The sequence below is a fragment of the Hyperolius riggenbachi genome, chromosome 8 (genome assembly GCF_040937935.1).
Source record: "Hyperolius riggenbachi isolate aHypRig1 chromosome 8, aHypRig1.pri, whole genome shotgun sequence".
Classification (NCBI taxonomy): Eukaryota; Metazoa; Chordata; class Amphibia; order Anura; family Hyperoliidae; genus Hyperolius; species Hyperolius riggenbachi.
This window is the reverse complement of record NC_090653.1, coordinates 124,284,364-124,302,099: the sequence shown is the minus strand read 5'-3', so window position 1 is coordinate 124,302,099 and position 17,736 is coordinate 124,284,364. Positions and strand designations below refer to the sequence as shown.

At 44.9% G+C, this 17,736-nt stretch overlaps 1 protein-coding gene across 6 annotated transcripts in view; it reads left to right on the top strand.

The window, feature by feature from the left end:
• Positions 1-3,774: 3,774 nt before the first annotated feature.
• CD99L2 (CD99 molecule like 2) overlaps positions 3,775-17,736 on the top strand; it is a 137,743-nt gene continuing 123,781 nt past the window's right edge. For 5 of the 6 annotated variants that reach the window (XR_011023577.1, XM_068251029.1, XM_068251028.1 and 2 more), the window contains exon 1: positions 3,777-4,005. Coding sequence is in view for 5 of the 6 variants with exons in the window: in XM_068251029.1 (XP_068107130.1) it covers positions 3,945-4,005 (61 nt within the window). In the remaining variant the exon portion in view is untranslated. Of the gene's footprint in view, positions 4,006-17,736 lie in introns of all 6 variants that reach the window. The other variant, XM_068251032.1, reaches the window with a different exon arrangement.

The window sequence follows — 17,736 nt, the reverse complement described above, 5'->3', positions numbered from 1 at the left end:
CCTGGCCAATCAGTGCCAGGCAGCGCCAAGGGGTGGCCCGGGACTCCCAATGATGTCCCGACGTCAGTGACGTCATCCCGCCCGGTCGCCATGGCGACGGGGGAAGCCCTCCAGGAAATCCCGTTCTTTGAACGGGATTTCCTGATCGGAGATTGCCGAAGGCGATCGAAGAGGGCGGGGGGATGCCGCTGAGCAGAGGCTATCATGTAGCGAGCCCTGGGCTCGCTACATGATATAGGAAAATTTTTTTTTTTTAAAAACTGCTGCGCTCCCTCCTGGCAGATTTTTTTATACCGCCAGGAGGGTTAAGGGAAGGTTCTTTAGTTGTGTTCATTTTGTTAACCCTCCTGGCGGTCTAATGTTTTCCGCCAGGAGGCAGCGCAGCAGTATTTTTTTTGTTTTTTAAATCATGTAGCGAGCCGAAGGCTCGCTACATGATAGCCGCTGCTCAGCGGCATCCCCCCGCCCGCTTCGATCAGGAAATCCTGTTCAAAGAACGGGATTTCCTGGAGGGCTTCCCCGTCGCCATGGCGACGGGGCGGGATGACGTCACCGACGTCTTTGGGAGTCACGAGCCACCCCTCAGCGCTGCCTGGCACTGATTGGCCAGGCAGCGCACGGGGTTTGGAGGGGGGGGCAGGGCGGCGCAGCGGAGCGGATAGCGGCGATCGAGCGCGGGCCGGCGGCGATCGGTGTGCTGACGCAGCTAGCAAAGTGCTAGCTGCGTTCAGCAAAAAAAAAAAAAAAAAAAAAAAAGCAAATCGGCCCAGCAGGGCCTGAGAAAACCTCCTGCGCGGCTTACCCCGAACGTTACCGCCAGGAAGGTTAAAGTGTATTTCCAGTACAGCTCTGTCTTAAAGAGTAACTGTCAGGCTGCAAAAGCTAATTTTAGGCCTCGTTCAGACTATACGCGCTGCCGTCCGCATTTTGGCAGCGCGTATAGTGTGCGACACGCAAGAACGGTAGAAGGGCATAGACAGCCCTTCTACCGTTCCCATTGCGCTATCGCGTGCTGCACGCATTTTTGGTAATCGTAGCGCAGACCCCATTCATTGTAATGAATGGGATCTGCAGCGCAGCGCATAGGAGCGCAGATGGCGTGCGATCGGACGTGTTGCGTTCCAATCGCACAGCCATCTGCGCTAAATGATGTGAACGAGGCCTAAACCTCTATTCTCCTGTGTTAAACAGTTTAGAAGGAAGCCAAAAAGGCAATACTGAAGTTAAAAATCTCTCTTACTTTTGATGTGTGCTGACAGCAAGGCTCTGTATTCCCAAGCCCTTAAAAAGGACGAGAGGCCGCATACCATACAGCAAAGCATTCTGGGGCCCTCCCCTCGGCTGCTAGTGAGAAGTTACAGGCTCAAGTTACAACGGCGTGTAACTCACAGCACTAATAAATCTCGGGCAGAGTACACTGCGGGAGTCCGCTATTGTTCCTAGCCACATGGCTAATTAATATTCACTGCACAGTAGTGTTATTCATTACGAGCTTTTTTGTGAGTGGAATCATCAGGAAGCAGGGAGGACATGATGACACAATTGGCTTCATAGGAGACAGACAAACATGGAACATGCCATGAGCTGTCAGGAGCATCATTCTCTGGAAATACTATATAAAAATTCTGTGAAGTACAAACGTGGACAGTGAAATGCATATGTAATGTAAGTACAGCCAATATTTAGCTACTGATATATGTGTTTATTTTCTCTGAGACCTTATACCTAACAGCTCCTCTTTAACCACTTGAGCACCAGCAGTCTCTGGCCCCTTATGCTAGGTACACACAATACAATTTTCTGACAGATTTACTGTTAGATCGACTACAGTGGGATGCGAAGATTTGAACAACCTCTTTAATCGTCATGATTTTCCTGTATAAATCGTTGGTTGTTATGATCAAAAATGTCAGTTAAATATATCATATAGGAGATACACACAGTGATATTTGAGAAGTGAAATGAAGTTTATTGCATTTACAGAAAGTGCACAATAATTGTTTAAACAAAATTAGGCAGGTGCATAAATGTGGGCACTGTTGTCATTTTATTGATTCCAAAACCCTTAGAACTAATTATTGGAACTCAAATTGGCTTGGTAAGCTCAGTGACCCCTGACCTACATACACAGGTGAATCCAATTATGAGTAAGCATATTTAAGGGGGTCAATTGTAAGTTTCCCTCTTTTAATTTCCTCTGAAGAGTAGCAACATGGGGGTCTCAAAACAACTCCCAAATTACCTGAAGACAAAGATTGTCCACCATTATGGTTTAGAGGAAGGATACAGAAAGCTGTCTCAGAGATTTCAGCTGTTTCCACAGTTAGAAACATTTTGAGGAAATGGAAGACTATTAACAATGTTGCTCAAACTTTCGCCTCTCACTGTATTTCCAACAGGTTCGATCTGATTTCCGATTCAATTTTCCAATCGATTTTCTGTTCACTTGTATAGAAAATCAATTGGAAATCATATTGGACCTGTTGGAAATAGTCCATCTGACAGTAAATCTGTCCGAAAATTGTACCATGTGTACCTAACGTTAAGGACCAGAGACTGCAGGTACAATAAAACGGGGCCCACAGACATCGCTCCGCACTGAGCCGTCGCTCTCACCGTTCGTGCCACTCTCCCATCGCTGAAGCCCCATTCACACTGCCATCTCTACCAATGTCTATATTTTATAAACCCTCATTTTTATTCTGTGCAGCACCAAGGAAAGATGATGGTGTATTATTAACAACAAGTAGACCTAAGCCCATTTAAACCCGGCTGCCCGCTGACCTGCCGCCCGCTCACCCAACTGCCCCCGCTCACCCAAATGCTGCGCGCGACCACCGCGCACACCCGGCCGCCCACTGACCCGCCGCACACCCGACTGCCCACTCACACGCTGCCCGCTTGGCTCCCTGGTCCCGTCCTCCTGTCTCTGTGAGGCTGGGTCCGTGCTGCACACATGCGCACAGCAGTTCAGCACCGACAACGCTACACAGAGACAGCACACACAGGGACACAGGGAGATTATTATAGAGGATAATAATAAAATACACTATTACATACTTGTTATATTTTTCTTTGCTCTCAAAACTTTATTAAAGGACCAGGGGCGTATCTGGGTAATATAGAGCCTATGGCAAACACTGAAATTGCGCCCCCCTCTTCCCTGGTCAGAGCCCCCTTCCCCTCTAAAAACATCATCCTTTGTGTACATGTGTTATGGCTGCCTGTGTACTTTGGTTTGGGATATTGCTAAAGTTGTTTTTGGAAATGTCTCTTCTCATTTCCTCTCTATCCTCTTCTAACACTAAGCTAAGTGCGCCCATCATACATAAATTAAATAGCCATGTTTCCCAGATTTAATCTAATCTTAGGTCTGAATCATGGGAAGAAATGGGAGAAGGCATGGGGCGCAGCACAGGGGCAGGCATGGTGGCACAGTACAGGAGCAGTACAGGAGCAGACATGGTGCTGTGGCGCCCATGACAAGAGCCATACCTGCACCCCTCTAGATACGCCTTTGTAAAGGACACTATGAAATACAGATGAAGATAAGTTTTACTAGCCAGAGCACAAGGTACACGGTACACCATCATACAAGAAACAATGTTGCTATTGGATGAAACTTCCAAACTATAGCATTCACATGAACACAGGGGACCGGGCTAGGACACCTCGATCTCACCCTTGTGTTGATCTCCTCCAGTCATGTGAGCAGCAGACACTGCAGATTGCACAGACCTTATGTTAGGGGGCATTGCAGTGCAAGCTATTCCTAGTAACCCGGATCATGTCAGTATAGGGCGGGTCCGAGACTCCCCCTTCCCTCAGCGAGTGCTGGAATCACACCGCCGCTGTCAGTGTCTCCCTGCGGCCGTTCCTGGCAGTCTCCCCGCATCCCTGCACCAGTGTGACCGCACACAGCACTCTGCCATCCATCCGGCGACATGGTGAAGATCCGCCCGGCCGTGCTGTGCAGCCTGGCGCTGCTGGCAGCAGTGTGGAGCGGTGAGTACCAGCCTGGGTGTCCGCAGAACAATGGCCTGTCTGCTCCCCACTATCTGCATGCATGGCTCTCTAGGTAGATGTGACGTGACTATGCTGGCCACATACATGCCAAGCAGTAGCATTACATCATTTGTCTACATCCTGCTAGCTTTGTGTTTGTGTATTTTAGGTGGTGATACGTTTCTACACTCCATTGACTATGCACACCTTCTTAATAGCAATTTGTAGATGGTTTGCAGCTGATCAGTTTATCTAAAGTGGTGTTTATCTGTAATGCTCTTTTTTATTCAGATATTAGGGCAGTGATGGGAAATCTGCCTGCCCAGATGTTTCTAGTACATTTTAGCTGTGTCCAGATGGCACTGTTATAGCTACTGAATGTGCCACTCATATAATAGAAGTGCCCTGGCAGCTGTTTGGGCACACCTGGCCTGGTAATGAGTGACAGAGGGGTCAGGTGCCTCTTCCTAGAGAAACAAGTTCAGCATCAACTTGCCACACATTCTCATTATGTAATGAGTGTTCACTGCCATTTACATATAATACACAATCGTATTTATAGTCTCTTGCTGCCTGTTTAAATAGTATGAATACTCCCCCCCCCCCCCCCCCCCACTTCTCATCTTCTGGCCACCCTGTTGTGCATAAGATGTTAATAAAAAAAAAAGTATGGGGATTTAAGTATATCCAAATATTGTTTTATAACTGATAGATAAAAAATAGATCACTACATTGCCATCCCACAAAAACTCAGTTAAAGGACAACTGAAGTGAGAGTGATGTGGAGGCTGCCATATTTATGTCATTTTAAGCAATACCAGTTGCCTGCTGATCTTCTGCTTCTAATACTTTTAGCCATAGAACCTGAACAAGCAGCATACAGCATATCAGAGGTTTTTGACATTATTGTTGGATCTGACAAGATTACCTGCATGCTTATTTCTGGTGTGATTCAGACACTACTACACCCAAATAGATCAGCAGGTCTGCCAGGCAACTGGTACTATTTAAAAGGAGAAAAAAATGACAGCCTCCATATTCTTCTCACTTCAGTTGTCTTTTAAATGTACTCCTTTTGATCTTTGGGAGCTTAAAAATATAACATAGATAAGGTTAAAACAGGTAAAGAAGCTTTGTGAATCATGTCCATTGTCCAGAATGTTTGCCTGTTTACAAAACTCCTTTACAACTTTGTGTGTAAACATTCTCTGAGAATGTATTAGACACAGATGACAAAGAATGAAGGGAATGTATTAGGCAATAGGTAAGCTCAGAGGTAGATGTGGAAAGGAGTTGCTTAAACTTCACCCTAAAAAGTGGCTATATAAACAAGAATCTGGGTCAAGCATGGCAGTAGAGGCCATTCAAGCAACAATCTGAACATAGAAATTTAAGGATGTAATTGAAACAATTCTATATATAATAGTATACTAAATGTCTGTTTGGCTACATGGAAAGTGGTACTGTTGTATTTTGTGTCTAAAAATGTTTTGCAACTAGAAATATAATAGTGTTTCAATGTTGTGTCCTTACCTGTCCGCTCACAGTGGCAAAGGGCTCTTTCACGCCACAGCTGATTTCTGGCGGTTTAATGCAAAGTCAATAGTTTGCGTTAACTGAGGTAAAATGAAAGTCCATAGACTTTCATTTTACCTTTCACACCTAACACTGCGTTTTGGCGCGTTGCGGTACAACGCAGCCGGGCACTTTTAATCATCCAGCGCTGGCGTTTTCCCGTCAGGTGAATTAGAACAACTGACGCTAATCAGTGTCGCACCGCAACATCCCGACGTCCACGCCGCAGATCATAACGCTTGCAGGAAATCGTTATATAATGTGAAAGAGCCCTTATGGTGGCCATGCATGGTATGCTTTTTTTTCATACAATCTTACCATTTCTATGTAGTATAGGGGTAAATTAAGTAAATATACTGAAAGGATAATTTAGGCAGTTCCCTTTTATTACATAGAAATGGTAAGATTGTATGAAAAAATTGTACCATGTACGGCCAGCATTAGTCTACCTTAGGTGAGCCAGCAGGAATTCTTATATGAAACCGTTCTCCATTCACACTACGCTCTTACAGCACAAAGCATTATGATTGGCCCAATAGTGTGGGCGTAGTTTACTACGGTAACAGTAAAAAAGGGCGCAGGAGGCTAGTGGACAAATCGGGCGCCGCCATTCACTCCCATAATAAATATCATTAAGTGGCTGGATAGTGTAATGGTTAAGGGCTCTGCCTGTGACATGGGAGACCAGGGTTCGAATCTCGGCTCTGCCTGTTTAGTAAGCCTGCACCTATTCAGTAGGAGACCTTAGGCAAGTCTCCCTAACACTGCTACTGCCTATAGAGCGCGTCCTAGTGGCTGCAGCTCTGGCGCTTTGAGTCCGCAAGGAGAAAAGCGCGATATAAATGTTCTGTGTTTGTTTGTTTGTTTGTTTGTTTGTTAATGGGCGCCCGATAGGAAAAAAGGGCGCCGGAGAAAAATAACGTTTTAAAAGCGGCGCCCGGAGACTTAATGTTTTATTACTGCTTCTCATGATTAAACATTATTTAATGATTTATACATTTTTTAATATTATTTTTAAACGAAAAACAGTACAATATTTTTTTTCAAACATTATTTTTAAACGAAAAACAGTACAATTTTTTTTTTTGTTTGTTTTTACATTATTTTTAAACGAAAAAAACGCACAATATGTTTTTGAAACTTTAATAATGCTTATCACAGGGGGGTCTTAGGTTTAGGCACCACCAGGGGGGTCTTAGGTTTAGGCACCACCAGGGGGGTCTTAGGTTTAGGCACCAACAGGGGGGTCTTAGGTTTAGGCACCAACAGGGGGGTCTTAGGTTTAGGCACCACCAGGGGGGTCTTAGGTTTAGGCACCACCAGGGGGGTCTTAGAATTAGGCACCAACAGGGGGGTCTAAGGTTTAGGCACCACCAGGGGGGTCTTAGGTTTAGGCACCAACAGGGGGGTCTTAGGTTTAGGCACCAACAGGGGGGTCTTAGGTTTAGGCACCAACAGGGGGGTCTTAGGTTTAGGCACCAACAGGGGGGTCTTAGGTTTAGGCACCAACAGGGGGGTCTTAGGTTTAGGCACCAACAGGGGGGTCTTAGGTTTAGGCACCAACAGGGGGGTCTTAGGTTTAGGCACCAACAGGGGGGTCTTAGGTTTAGGCACCAACAGGGGGGTCTTAGGTTTAGGCACCAACAGGGGGGTCTTAGGTTTAGGCACCAACAGGGGTCTTAGGTTTAGGCACCAACAGGGGGGTCTTAGGTTTAGGCACCAACAGGGGGGTCTTAGGTTTAGGCACCAACAGGGGGGTCTTAGGTTTAGGCACCAACAGGGGGGTCTTAGGTTTAGGCACCAACAGGGGGGTCTTAGGTTTAGGCACTAACAGGGGGGTCTAGGGGTTAGGGGTAGGTACAGGGAGGGTTACTTAGGCACCAACAGGGGGGGGGGGTCTTAGGTTTAGGCATCAACAGGGGGGTCTAGGGGTTAGGGGTAGGTACAGGGAGGGTTACTTAGTAAATTTTTTTTAAACGTTATTATACGTTTCACTATTTAAACGAAAGATTAACGTTTTTACAATTGCCGATTTAATGCACATTATTTAATGATTTATAACTTTATAAAACATTAATTTTAAACGAAATACAATACAATACATTTTTAAACGTTATCCATGCTTATCGTTTAAAACCCCGCGCCCTTTTTTCCCAGCGCCCCTTTTTAACGTACGCGTTTACTACAACCTATTGGAAACCCAGCAGTTCTGGAGGGTGCTGTCTACCCAATCATGTTAGCTGAATTTCCATGCTGGGTCCCATAAAGTAGACTAGTGCCTAAACAGCTTTACCTGTGAGTATATATGGAGTGCAGTGTGTGCTTCTGATGCATTTACTCCAGTCATATCTGTGGGCTTGTCCATACACTACAGAGAGCTATAACATAACAAGGATATGGTGGCTGATATATTTAATTCCTTTTAAACCATAGCAGTTGCCTGTCACTCCCAATTATCTCTGTAAGGGCTGGAACCCACTACAAAATGCTATGGCTAATCGCAATTGCTAGCATTTTGTATGAGCGGTTTGTAAGCGATTTCATGAGCGCTTTCGGTAACAATTTTAAAAAGTGTAACCAATTTGCCAGCGGTTGTGAAGCGATTAGCGTTTTTTAATTCTGATTGGTCCTTTCAATTAATTTTAATTTCCTTACAACATGCAGTATTGTAAAAACGCTAGCAGAGTCGCTCTGTATAGGTTTTGACGAGCGATTACGCCAGCGTTTATATACTTTACATTGCAAAAACGCTAGTCGCTAATGCTCAAAAATGCTGCGTGTCCTGCATTTGGGATTTTGGTAATCACAACAGCTCCAGTGGAATTTGGCCCATCCATTAACATTAGCTGAGTGTTTAGGGAAATCGTCATCGGTTTGAATCGCTCCCTAAACGCTCACAAAATCGTTCTAGTGAGTTCCAGCCCTTCCTGCAATAGTGTCTGAATCACACACCTGAAACAAACATATGACGCATCCAATCACACTTCAGTGTCTACAGAGGTGGGAGGATCAACGGGTCAGCAAAGCAATTTGCATTGTTTAAAATTAACACATCAGCCTCCATATTCCTCTAACTTCAGGTGTGTTTTAAAGCAAACCTGAAGTGTTTTTAAAATAAAACTTACCTAAGGAGGGATAAGGCTCTGGGTCCTATTGAGCCTTCCCATTCCCCTCCTGGTCCCCTCGTTCCAGTGCGCTCTCCACGTTCATAACTCACGCTGTGGTAGGCTTTGGAAGTCTGGAGCCCAAGTGCTCCCGTAGATCAGTGGCTTGGTAGTTCGCATGTGCAAGAGAGCACGCTTTCGCATTGCGCACTATGGAGCCTCCCGTCTTGGGGAGCATTTGGGTTGCCAACGACTTCCTAAGCCTCCTGCGGTGGAAGAGAGCAGTCTCCGAACCATCAGTCATAGATTGCTAACGGGTGACAGTACTGGAAGGAGGGGACCAGGAGAGGAATGGGAAGACTCGATAAGACCCAGAGCCTTCCTCCTCCTTTTTCTTTTATTTTTAAAAATGCTTCAGATTCTCTTTAAAAAACAATTATTAGCTGGTCAGTCTTACACTATGCTGTGGTGGGTGAGTCAGTGCCATGCGTGCCACAACAGCCATCAGTTGGGGATTCAAGCGTGTGATATGCAGTTGAAAGTATTCAGTGTGGGCTGGAGACAAAGCTGTGTAGAGTTCTGACATTTCAGTTCTGTTTCCCCTGACTAGTGAAATCTGTTGCATCAACAACTGTTTTGTTCTAGTCAAAAAGAGATAGCTAATCCTTCAGTGGTTGAATAGCTTTGGGATTTATGTTGTAACCGTATCAAAACAGTTTATCTGCGTCTGTGGTTTCTGATCTGGGTTTGTGGAATTATGTTATTATGATCAGATCTTTAGATTTCCTGTTTTTTGTAATCCGCAGCACTCAATGAATTAGTTTATATTCACATGGTGTTTTATTTGCTGTGTGTTGAAGTGTTTACAGGATTATAGATACTATATCCACACAGATATCATGGTTTTCAACAGAAAAGCATGGTGTATACATATTTGTATATGTAAATTATCTATACTGTATAATTTGTCAATTAACAACAAGAGAAGACAGGAGGTGTAATAATACCTAATCAAATAAATAGAATATTACTAATTTAACTCATAACCAATTGGTCGTGGCTATTGTATCACGTACATAGGTAAATTTACTGATATTCTATTACATTCATATAGTAAAAGATTGGCAATATGGTATTGTTTAAAACTATGACCTAACCTCTCCGTACTCTCAGAATCTTCCTGTGGGGTCGGATGCCTAACCCTTAACCTTACCCCTGATGGTGCAAACCCCTAATCTCCTCCCTGATGGTGCCTAACCCTTAAAGCCCCCACCCACCATGATGTCTAACGCTGGGCATACATGGCTCGATTTTGCTGCTCGGTTCTCCCGCTCGATCGTTTCGCTGCTCGATTCTGCAGTCAATTCTCTTATCTTCCACTCGTTTTTCTTATCTTTTTCCATTCACTTCAATCCGGAATCGAGCGGTGAAAACGATTGGACAGGAGATCGTACATGTTGGAAATTATCTATCGAGCCATCTTATTGGCTCAAAATCGAGCCGTGTATTCCCAGCATAACCCTTAAAAGGAAACCTTAGTAGAAAAAAAGGGGGCAAAAGTCTCAAAAACCAGGAAGTGAGCTGCGGCGGGGACCGGAGGATCGTTTTGTCCCGGCGTGTGCACAGAACGTCTGCGGGGGGGCCGTTAGAAGCCCCTCCCCCTTACCGTACTCATCTAAATGTAAAAGGTCCCTTATGCTGGGAATACACGTTAAGTTTTTACTTTAGATAGATGGGTTCGATAGATAAATTCCAACCTGTTGGATCTGGTCGATTCTACTTTCGTTTCGATTCTCCTCATTCAAGTGAATGTAATTGATAAGAAAAGATAAGGAATCGAGAGGGGAATCGAGCAGTGAATCGAGAGTAGAATCGATCAAAAGCGAAAACGACGGCAAAAACGAACGCAAAAACGCATCGTGTATTCCCAGCATAAGTCTGGCCTTATTTCTGTCTTGGGTAATCTGTAAAGAAGATATCTGATGTTCAACAGCAGCAGAGCTCCACTCCTCTCTTAACAATGTCTCTTGCTATATAAGCTCATTTTCCTGTAGATGCCAAAAGGCTATAGGTTTGAGCATACTTAGAGGCAGGAAATTTGGGCACTGCAATAGACCGCAATGTTAATTGCAGCTAAAGTGGCACCCAGTGTACAATTTAGGCGCTGGATGCCTGAATTTACGTCAAGAAGGGATGGGTAATGTTTGGCATAGGGCTATATTTAGGAGTAGTTAGAGGGAAAATTATTGTAAGGAGATGGTAGGAGCCTTAGTACAAATTCATCAGTATTAGATAGTTTTGCTACCTCCATAACATCAAGGTGGGGATGAGCTTCTTGCTCTTTACGTGGACAGGGACTTTGCAAGAGAGGGGACACATATACACTTGCATGGTATGCATTAGAAATGCATTAGATATGTGCACAGGAAACTGCAAATGCAGATTATAGTGTGAAAGAGGCCTAAATAAGTAGGCTTGCATTACACTGTACAACGGACCACTGTGAACCCAGCCTAAATCACACTCCTGAAACAAACATACACCTAATTGGGTCAGACTTCAGTCAGAAACACCTGACTTGCATGCTTGTTCAGGGTCTATGGTTGAAGCCTGGTACACACGCACACTACATGGAAGTGGTAAAATTGGCCAATGAAAATTGAAGGTAAGGTTCAACAGATACTGAATACTGGAGGTGCCTGATTTCGGGAGCTTTTGCCCTCCAAAGCCTCCTGCGACGGTAGAGAGCAGTATTCAAGGGATCAGTCGAATACTGCTACGGGGGAGCCAGCGCTGGAACACGGGGACTGTGAGAAGAGGGAAGGCTCTATAGGACCCAGAGACTTCCCTATCCTTAGGTAAGTTTCGGGTTTGTTTGCTTTTGGCTTCCCATTGACTTTAAGTATTAAGCCTGGTACACACTTTCAATTTGACCACCTCTGTATGAGGGTCAGTAGATATTGAATGCTATGAACAGATTATGTAGGTAAGCTCTCATACTACATGGAGGTGTCAAAGTTGGTCAGTGATTGGCCAATAAAAAATGAGGGTGTGTACCAGGTTTTAGAAACAGAGGCTCAGCAGGACAGCTAGGAAATCTGCATTGTTTAAAGGATACCCGAAGTGACGTATGACATGAGATAGACATGAGTATGTACAGTGCCAAGCACACTAATAGCTATGCTGTGTTCCTTTTTTTTCTTTCTCTGCCTGAAAGCGTTAAATATCAGGTATGTAAGTGGCTGACTCAGTCCTGACTCAGACAGGAAATGACTACAGTGTGACCCTCACTGATATGAAATTCCAACTATAAACACTTTTCTAGCAGAAAATGGCTTCTGAGAGCAGAAAAGCTATAAAAAGAATCAATAGTTCATAGATTTTAGCTCTGGTATATTTCAATGAATGTGCCATTTAGCAAAAACAATAAAACAGTTATAACTTAAAACGTAGATTTAAGCATAAAATAAAAATGTGGAATGTCTTAAAAAGTCATTTTTAGGAGAAGGAAGATAGATACAATTGTTTAGTTCATTCATTTATTTTCGCTTCGGGTGTCCTTTAAAATGAAATAAATATGTTGGCCTCCATATCCCTGTCACTTCAGGTGTACTGTAACGTTTCTATACAAACACCTACAAATGTGGTATGTGCTTTCCCAGCATACATGTAACACTAACCTCCTCCATCTAGCAATTAATTTGGGCACTAGGGGAAGCCGCTAGTAGAGAATTGTTAAAGATACCAACATTCTACCATTGGGAAATTGGTGATGCGATAGAATTTGAGCAATTTGTACAGATCAATGTCTTATACGCCAATATCTGCGCAGCCTTCACCGCTAAACACCTCCTGCTTCAATATTTCACTGCACAAATTACTTCCTGTGCTCCATTATAGCGGCAATTATCATTGCGCCCTAATTTTACAGGCTGCACTTACGATAATCTGTAACCACTGCATCTACATTAAAATGTATTCACTGTGTCTGCAGCCCATTTCCATTAACAGATTTCCAATCAGTTACAGAGGGCTTCATGTTTTATATACAGTACTGTAATATATAATATCCCATGTGCAGACACCTTTATTTGGTGGAAGGGAGTGCAGTGTGACCTCTCATGTCACTAAAACTTTACACAACACCAGCTATCAGTGTAATCATTTTGATACAGGAAAAAAAATATTTGCAAACATATTTCTTGAGTGTTACTTTTCGTTTTTTTGAGCATGCATTTTATAATGGCTTGTTTCAAGCATCACTTACTGACCTTTCAGAAAAGAAAAGTATAATCTAAAGCTCCCGCATTATCAGTAAATGCACACTTATGGTGATGAGCAGAACTGTAAAGCACTCCATCAAGAATGTGTATAAACCAAGAGGCTTTCTGTCCATCCTAAACGGTGGATTGATGCTCTGGATGGTGTTACAGGATACCCGGTTATAAAAATGAATACGTTTTATGAGGCCTTGTCCTTATATACACGTTTCAGCAAAGTGTATAGTGTGATACACAAGGGCATCAAAAATACATAGATTGCTCTGTTTAAAGTTCTCACTTACCATGTACCACTGCGGATAAGCCAACTTTTTTGATACCCAAATTTTGGGTGTGTGATAGGGAGGTCGGCTTATCCATGGGTGATACACTGCAAGTGATACAATGGGGCCCGCAGAGCTGACAATGGAGCGTGCTGCAGAATGTGCACGTCTACCTGGCAGCTTCCTAACTGGCCACTGCAGTCACATGACAGGTTGGAGCTCTAGTGGCCAGTTCTGAAGTTGCAAGGGAGTTGGGTGGAGTGAGGAGAGGAAAATGTGCTTGCATGCATGCTTTGTATACCATATACAATACAATAACATTTCTATAGCGCTTTTCTCCTATAGGACTCAAAGTGCTTAGGCTCTCTCAGATTCAGTAATTGGTATATACTTTCACTCTCCATGAGGGGCTACAGCGACACATCGGGGATTGGATAATCAGCTGATTGTAGCTTTAGTCCTATTTGTTAACACTTGGGCGGGCCTATGTATAAGTGTATATACGGTATGTGTTGCACAGCAGCAGTGCATTATTGCAACTCACTGCTGCATGCATTTTTGTTCGCAATGCAGTTCTGTCCTACTCTGTGTCACTGAATGCGTTCAGCACTGCAAGAGAGAGGTAGGCAGCTGCTGTGTTGTGCCGTAGAAATGCACTGCCACCTGCGTTGGCAATGCATGAGGACGATGCTTAAGGCTACTTGCACACCAAGACGTTGCGTTAGGTGCCATGTTAAGGTCGCATAACGTGCACCTAACACAACGTATGGTGCTGCAAGATATGACGGTAGAGTGAGCCGCGTTAGGCGGCTCTATCCCTATAAGGTCTCCCAGGGTGGCGCTGATTGGCCGGCGGGACCACGTGATGCGGAGCGAGACACTCTGCATCACGTGGTCCCGCCGGCCAATCAGCTGCCGCCAGTGCAGTGAATATTAAGTAGCCATGTGCGCGGCTACTGTAGCTGGCTCTCACCGCCTCCTCTCTGCCCCCCACTGAGCATGTGCAAACAGTCTAACGCGGCTATAGCCGCTCTAACGCCGTAGCATGCTGCACTTTCGAGAGAACGTGCAGCGTTACATGTAACGCAACGTGGGCAGCCCACTTGTGTTACATAGCTGTGCGTTGGGGGAGCGTTACAGGCGCACTAACGTGCGCCTGTAACGTCCCTGTGTGTAAGCAGCCTAAGGGCTTGTTTCACATTATGAGTAGTGCCATCAATTTCAACACAATGTAAAAATGCATTAAAACTTAAAGCCCATGTTGATCAATGGGCTTGTTCATTTCTAATGCATTTTTGCATGTATGTTAAACTGACAGCATACTGCAATTCTCTGGAGAATGCGTGCGTATTGTATGGTATCCATCAATAGTAGAAAGGATTGGTTAGCACTCCAGCTTCTCAGTGAGCAAATGTTTTATTCTCCAGTCATATATGTCAACACTTAAAGGGATACTGTAGGGGGGTCGGGGGAAAATGAGCTGAACTTACCCGGGGCTTCTAATGGTCCCCCGCAGACATCCTGTGTTGGCGCAGCCACTCCCCAATGCTCCGGCTCCGCCTCCGGTTCACTTCTGGAATTTCTGACTTTAAAGTCGGAAAACCACTGCGCCTGCGTTGCCGTGTCCTCGCTCCCGCTGATGTCACCAGGAGTGTACTGCGCAGACACAGACCATACTGGGCCTGCGCTGTGCGCTCTTGATGACATCAGCGGGATCGAGGACACGGCAACGCAGGCGCAGTGGTTTTCTGACTTTAAAGTCAGAAATTCCAGAAGTGAACCGGAGGCGGGGCAGGAACATTGGTGAGCGGCTGCGCGGGCACAGGATGTCTGCGGGGGACCATTAGAAGCCCCGGGTAAGTTCAGCTCATTTTCCCCCGACCCCCCCCCCCCCCCCCCCCCTACAGTATCCCTTTTGAATTTTTAACATATGACATATGACTGGAGAATAAAACATTTGCTCACTGAGAAGCTGGAGTGCTAACCAATCCTTTCTATTGATTGCTCTTTGGATGTTGCTGGACATCCGTGGTTATGCACCCGAATATTACGGAAAGGTGTGCCTCTCCCCACCATTTACTTTGATTGTATGGTATCCATGTCTGGACGTGTGTCAAGCTTAATGTCTGGTACACACCATACAATTTCCTATCAGATTGATGGTCAAATCAGTCATTTCCGGCAGGTCCGATCTGATTTCCAATCATTTTTCTGATTTATTTTCTGAGCACTTCTATACGAAATCGATCAGAAAAATGATTGAAAATCAGATCTGACCTGTTGGAAATAATCAATTTGATCAGTCTATCTGATGGGAAATTGCATAGTGTGTACCAGGCATAAAGCAGCATGGGAAATGTCAGTGCTATAAAGGAGAAGATTCCACCCGCTGTCCTGCAGTGATTCATTATGGGCGTTTGTCTTGGTGTTTTAAGAAGGCAAACTGTACAGCTGCTGTTCAGTGAAGCCTTCTAATGGAGGCCTGTAAAGAGGCTCACTATATGAACCTGCCAATTACAAAATACCGTCCTTCATTACAATCTTTTCTGAAAAAGTACATTTATTTAAATATCTGTTTTTAAAACTTATCAGTGAACTTTATCTTTAAATAAAACGGGCACTGCAAGGATCTGGAAAGGGCCATCACTGACTTTATTATTATAATTTTTTTTAAATATGACCTATCTGGCTGGAGCGGTGATTGCGTGCAGGTCAGGTGTGCTCATTACACTAGCTTTGTACAGGTGTGACTAAAAATGCCTACACACTCATGATTAGTGTTGGTTTATCATTAAAGTGGAACTGTCGTGAAAATCTTAACATTTAAAACACATAAAAATAAGAGCTATGTTTCTTCCTGAGTAAAATGAGCTATAAATTACTTCTCTGCTATGTTGCTGTCACTTACAGTAGGTAGTAGAAATCTGGGTACTTATCCGTTAGCCGGGCGCATCCGGCAGGTGGCGCTGTTGTTGCTAATTCCAATGATAATTACTTCACGTAACAAAACTGTGAATGTAAACGCTGCGGGTGGCGCTAATTGCATTCCTAGTTAAGATAACAATATGTGTATTAAAAAAGTGATTTAATTAAATGAGAAATAAGCCGGCGGCAATGTAACAGATCAAGGCGCCGGCTTCCTGTCTCTCTCTCCTCCCCCCTTGCCCTCTCTCGTATAGAGCCCTGGGGGGGACATGCGTGTCCCCCCAGAGTCGTATGTCGCGGCAGGGAATCCTGCCTGTTTTATTGCGACGAACGACTCTGGGGGTCCCCCCCCTCAGGGCTGCCAGTGTTCTATACGAGAGAGGGCAAGGGGGGTGGAGAGCGAGACACTAAGCCGACGGCTTGATCTGTTACATTGCGGCCGGCTTATTTCTCATTTAATTAAATCACTTTTTTAACCTCCTGAGCGGTATGGACGAGCTCAGCTCGTCCATCACCGCCGGAGGCTGCCGCTCAGGCTCTGCTGGGCCGATTTTCTTCAAATAAAGTGCAGCACACGCAGCCGGCACTTTGCCAGCCGCGTGTGCTGCCTGATCGCCGCCGCTCTGCGGCGATCCGCCGCGAGCAGCGGCGAAAGAGGGTCCCCCCAGCCGCCTGAGCCCAGCGTAGCCGGAACAAAAAGTTCCGGCCAGCGCTAAGGGCTGGATCGGAGGCGGCTGACGTCAGGACGTCGGCTGACGTCCATGACGTCACTCCGCTCGTCGCTATGGCGACGATCTAAGCAAAACAAGGAAGGCCGCTCATTGCGGCCTTCCTTGTTTATTCTGGGCGCCGGAGGCGATCGGAAGAACGCCTCCGGAGCGCCCTCTAGTGGGCTTTCATGCAGCCAACTTTCAGTTGGCTGCATGAAATAGTTTTTTTTTTTATTAAAAAAAACCCCTCCCGCAGCCTCCCTGGCGATCTCAATAGAACGCCGGGGAGGTTAATACACATACAGTATTGTTATCTTAACTAGGAATGCAATTAGCGCCACCCGCGGCGTTTACATTCACAGTTTTGTTACGTGAAGTAATTATCATTGGAATTGGCAACAACAGCGCCACCTGCCGGATGCGCCCGGCTAACGGATAAGTACCGAAATCTGACATTACCGACAGATTTTGGGCTAGTCCTTCTCTCCATAGGGGATTCTCAGCATGGCCTTTATTCTTTATAAAGACACTCTCTGAAAAAGATTTATACAAAGATACTGGCCAGCCTGCCTGCTCACCATACACTTTTTTTGGCAGTTGGACAGAGCAACTGCCATTTATGAAGTGCATTTTGAAAATAAAGAAATCCCTGTGTACCCCCGTAAGGAGATTGGCTAGTCCAAAACCTGTTGGTTCTGTCAGATTTCTACTACTCACTGTAAGTGACAGCAACATAGGAGTAAAGTAATTTATGGCATTTTACTCTGGAAGAAACTTACTATTTAATTGTATAAGTTCACATATATTTTAAATTTTTAAAATCTTCGCACCAGAGGTCCTTTATGCTGGGAATACACGGCTCGATTTAGAGCCA